The 4,483-nt window shown below is 40.0% G+C and overlaps 1 protein-coding gene across 1 annotated transcript in view; it reads left to right on the top strand.

Annotated features, from left to right (window-relative positions):
• Positions 1 to 4,483, top strand: part of L2HGDH (L-2-hydroxyglutarate dehydrogenase) — a 66,305-nt gene that overhangs the window by 9,263 nt on the left and 52,559 nt on the right. The window contains exons 2-3 of the mRNA XM_011956896.1: positions 323 to 438; positions 1,185 to 1,336. Of these exons, the coding sequence (XP_011812286.1) occupies positions 323 to 438; positions 1,185 to 1,336 (268 nt within the window). The remainder of the gene's footprint in view (positions 1 to 322; positions 439 to 1,184; positions 1,337 to 4,483) is intronic.

Here is a 4,483-nt window from a genome sequence, read left to right on the forward strand (position 1 = left end):
GATTCTCCTGCCTCAGCCTCCCAGGTAACTGGGACTACAGGCGTGCGCCACCACGCCCAGCTAATTTTTGTATTTTTAGTAATGTTGGGGTTTCACCATGTTGGCCAGAATGGTCTCGATCTCTTGACCTCATGATCCACCAGCCTTGGCCTCCCAAAATACTGGAATTACAGGCATGAGCCACCACGCCTGGCTGCCCAGTACATTTTAATGATTACAAATTAATAGTTTAATTGTCCATTGATGATGAAAATTATGCACGTGAAGTTTGGCAAGGTCTACTGTAAATATACATTACTTTAAAGATGACTTTCTTTTGAAGCTCGTTTGATATAGTCATTGTTGGTGGCGGAATTGTGGGGCTTGCCTCTGCCAGAGCACTCATCCTGCGACATCCATCACTTTCTATTGGTGTTCTGGAAAAGGAGAAAGATTTAGGTACGTATATAATCAAAGTTGTTCTTTGGGCTTACTTGGGCATCTGCTCATTTTGTCTATTCTGAATCTTTCATGCTGAATGTCAATGTTAGTATCTTAGTTTGTGTTCTAAAAGCAGAGTGTGGGACAAGGACATGGCTATAGGTTGTTTATTTGAGAGGTTAAAGCACAGTGTGGGGACAAAGAGGACATGTTTATAGGTTATTTATTTGAGATGTTATCTGAGGAAACAGGAGTGAGGGGGTGAGGAAAGTAAGACAGGGAGGGAGGAAAAGACATGAGAACACATCAAGATTGCTGCGGTGAGCTTGATTCCACCGGAACCTCTGAGGAGCAGTATAATGTCTCCCAGGATTGTGCTCACGTATCCATCAGCTCCTGTCCCTGTTGGTTGAGGATTGCTGCTGGTGATGTTGAGCACCCTGTGCCCTTCTCTAAAAAAGTTAGCAGAGGCCCCAAGGCAGAGTGCAAAGAGACATAGTGGGCCCCTGAAGTGTGGTGTGCTGGTAATGAGAGGTAAGTTTGTGCACCAAAGGTGTAGTTGAAATCAAGAGACGGACTGGAGGGATGCGACATGGATACCAGGGATGGCTGTGAGAAGAAGCTACCAGTGATCTGAACAAATTCAGGCAGAATTTTACATGATGTGGTCTCTAATAGCTTCAACTATTAGTTTGTTCTCTTACCTCTTATGTTTTGTATGAATCATGTACTTACTCTTATACCCTGTTTGTCTTGTTCTGTAGCTGTTCACCAGACTGGACATAACAGTGGTGTCATACATAGTGGAATTTATTATAAACCTGAGTCTCTGAAAGCCAAATTATGTGTACAAGGTGCAGCCCTTCTCTATGAATACTGTCAGCAAAAGGGAATTTCCTACAAGCAGTGTGGCAAGGTATGGCATTTTACCAGAGCCTTGACTAATTTCCAACTAGCATTTTCTTAGTGATGTTTAATATTACATTTTTTTTAATGTGGTATTTTGTTTCTTTGTATCTATGTAATTTTTGAAATCTAATCTTAGGGAATTACTAAAAAAAGATGGTGTGACTTTTAGAAAATAGTTCTATTTTCTAAATATTAGCCAGATACTGTGGCTAATGCCTGTAATCCCGGCACTTTGGAAGGCCAAGGCTGGAGGATCACTTAAGCCCAAGGGTTCGAGACCAGCTCAGGCAACATAGTGAGACCCCATCTCTACAAAAAATTTAAAAAGTTAGCCAGGTGCGATGGTGCACACCTGTAGTCCCAGCCACTTGGGAGGCTGAGGTGGGAGGACTGCTTGAACCTGGGAGATCGAGGCTGCAATGATCCGTGATCGTGCCACTGTACTTCAGCCTGGGCGACAGAGTGAGGCCTTGTCTTAAAAAAAAAAAAATTTAAATTATTACTTTTTAACTTTATTTCTTATTTAAAAGTTGAGACAGGATCTTTCTTTGTTCCCCAGGCTGGTCTCAAACTCCTGGCTTCAAGCACTTCTCCTGCCTTGGCCTCCTAAAGTGCTGGGATTACAGATGTGAGCCACTGTGCCTGGCCTAAAATTATTTTTTAATTGACAAAAACTGTATATATTTATCATGTACAACATGTTGTTTTGAAGTATGTATACGGTGTGGGCCGGGCACGGTGGCTCACGCCTGCCTGCAATCCCAGCACTTTGGGAGGCTGAGGCAGGTGGATCACGTGAGGTCAGGAGTTTGCGACCAGCCTGGCTAACATGGTGAAACCCCATCTGTACTAAAAATATAAAAATTAGCCAGCTGTGGTAGCACACAACTGCGATGCCAGCTACTCGGGAGGCTGAAGCACGAGAATTGCTTGACCCTGGGAGGCAGAGGTTGCAGTGAGCCGAGATCGCACCACAGAATTCCAGCCTGGGCAACAGAGTGAGACTCTGTTTCAATAAGTATGTGTACATTGTGGAATGGCTAAATCAAGCTCACCAACATATGCATTACCTTCCACACTTATTTTTTTTTTATGATGCAAAGTCTTAAATCTACTCTCTGAGCAGTCTTCAAAAGTATAGTCAACATTTTGTGTAACAGATATCCTGAACTTATTCCTCTTACTTAACTGAAATTTTGTGTCCTTTAACAAGTATCTTTCCATACCACCCCTGCCTCCCTCAGCCCCTGGTAACCACCATTCCACTCTCTACCTCTGTGAGTTCAACTTTTTGAGATTCTACATATAAATGAGATCATGCAGCATTTATCTTTCTGTGCTTGGTTTATTTCACCTAAGATAATGTCCTCCAGGTTCATCTCTGTTGTCATTTGTGGCATGGACCATTTGTGACAATAGAGATGAACATGGAGGATATTATCTTACGTATTTCTCATTATCTTAAAGATTTTCTCCTTTTTTAAGGATGATGGGTATTTTGTTGTTTATCCGCCTAACCCGGCCTCCCATAGTGTTGGGATTACAGGCGTGAGCAACCATGCGTGGCCTGATCATATGGTTTTTGTCCTTCATCTTGTTGATACGATGTGTCACATTGATTCATTTACATATGTTGAACCATCCTTTGCATCCCTGAGTTAAATCCCACTTGGTCATGATGAATGATCTTTTAAATGTGTTGTTGAAATTAGCTTGCTAATATTTTGTTAAGGATTTTTGTATAGTGTTCATCAGGGATATTGGCCTATAGTTTTCATTTTTTTGATGTGTCTTTGTCTGGTTTTGGTATTGGTAATACCAGCCTCATGGAATGTGTTTGGAAATATTTCCCCCTCTATTTTATGGAATAGTTTGAGTAGGGTTTGGTATTAGTTCTTCTTTAAATGTTTGGTAAAATTTAGCAGTGAAGCCATCAGGTTCTGGGCTTTTCTTTACTGGGAGACTTTTTATTATGGCTTCGATCTTATTGCTTGTTATTGGTTTGTTCAGGTTTTGGATTTCTTCATGGTTCAATCTTGGTAGGTTGTATGTGTCCAGGAATTTATTCATTTCTTCTAAGTTTTCTAATTTATTGGCATATATAGTTGGTCATAGTAGCCTTTAACAATTTTTTGAATTACTGTGGTATTGATTGTAATGTCTCCTTTTTCATCTCTGATTTTATTTATCTGAGTCTTCTCTTTTTCTTAGTCTGACTAAAGATTTGTCAATTCTATTTATCTTTTCAAAAAACCAACCTTTCATTAATCTTTTGTATTGTTTTCTTTGTTTCTATTTCATTTATTTCTGCTCTGATCTTCATTATTTTTTTTCTACTAATTTTGAATTTGGTATGCTCTTGCTTTTCTAGTTTTTTAAGATGCATTGTTAGATTATATGAAGTTCTACTTTTTTGATGTAGGTGTTTATAGCTATAAACTTTCCTGTTAGTACGGCTTTTGCTGTTTCCCAAAGGTTTTGGTGTGTTGTGTTTCTATTTTCATTTGTTTCAACAGATTTTAAAATTTCCTTCTTAATTTCTTCATTGACTCACCGGTCATTTAGGAGCATATTGGTTTTGTTTGCTTGTTTGTTAATTTTTTGAGATAGAGTCTCGCTCTGTCACCGAGGCTGGAATATAGTGGCACTATCACAGATCACTGGAGCCTTGACCTCCCAGGCTCAAACAGTCATCCCACCAGCCGGGCGTGGTGGCTCATGCCCATAATCCCAGCACTTTGGGAGGCCGAGGCAGGGAGGATCACCTGAGGTTGGGAGTTCGAGACCAACATGGAGAAACCCCGTCTCTACTAAAAATACAAAATTAGCTGGGTGTGGTGGCACATTCCTGTAATCCCAGCTGCTTGGAAGGCTGAGGCAGGGTAATTAATTGCTGGAACCTGGGAGGCAGAGGTTACAGTGAGCTGAGATCGTGTCATCGCACTCCAGCCTGGGCAATAAGAGTGAAACTCTGTCTCAAAAAAAAAAAAAAAAAAAGAAAAAAGAAAAAAGAAAAGAAAAAGAAAAAAATAGAAAGAAAGAAAATTAATTAAAAAAAAAAAAATTCTTGCACACTAAAGTGTTAAAGCTTTAATGTGTTAATGCATTGTCAAGTATACTACATTGGAATTTTAAAAGGATAAGTAGTAGAATC

This window comes from Colobus angolensis, unplaced genomic scaffold, assembly GCF_000951035.1.
Source record: "Colobus angolensis palliatus isolate OR3802 unplaced genomic scaffold, Cang.pa_1.0 Scaffold428, whole genome shotgun sequence".
In the NCBI taxonomy this organism is placed as follows: domain Eukaryota; kingdom Metazoa; phylum Chordata; class Mammalia; order Primates; family Cercopithecidae; genus Colobus; species Colobus angolensis.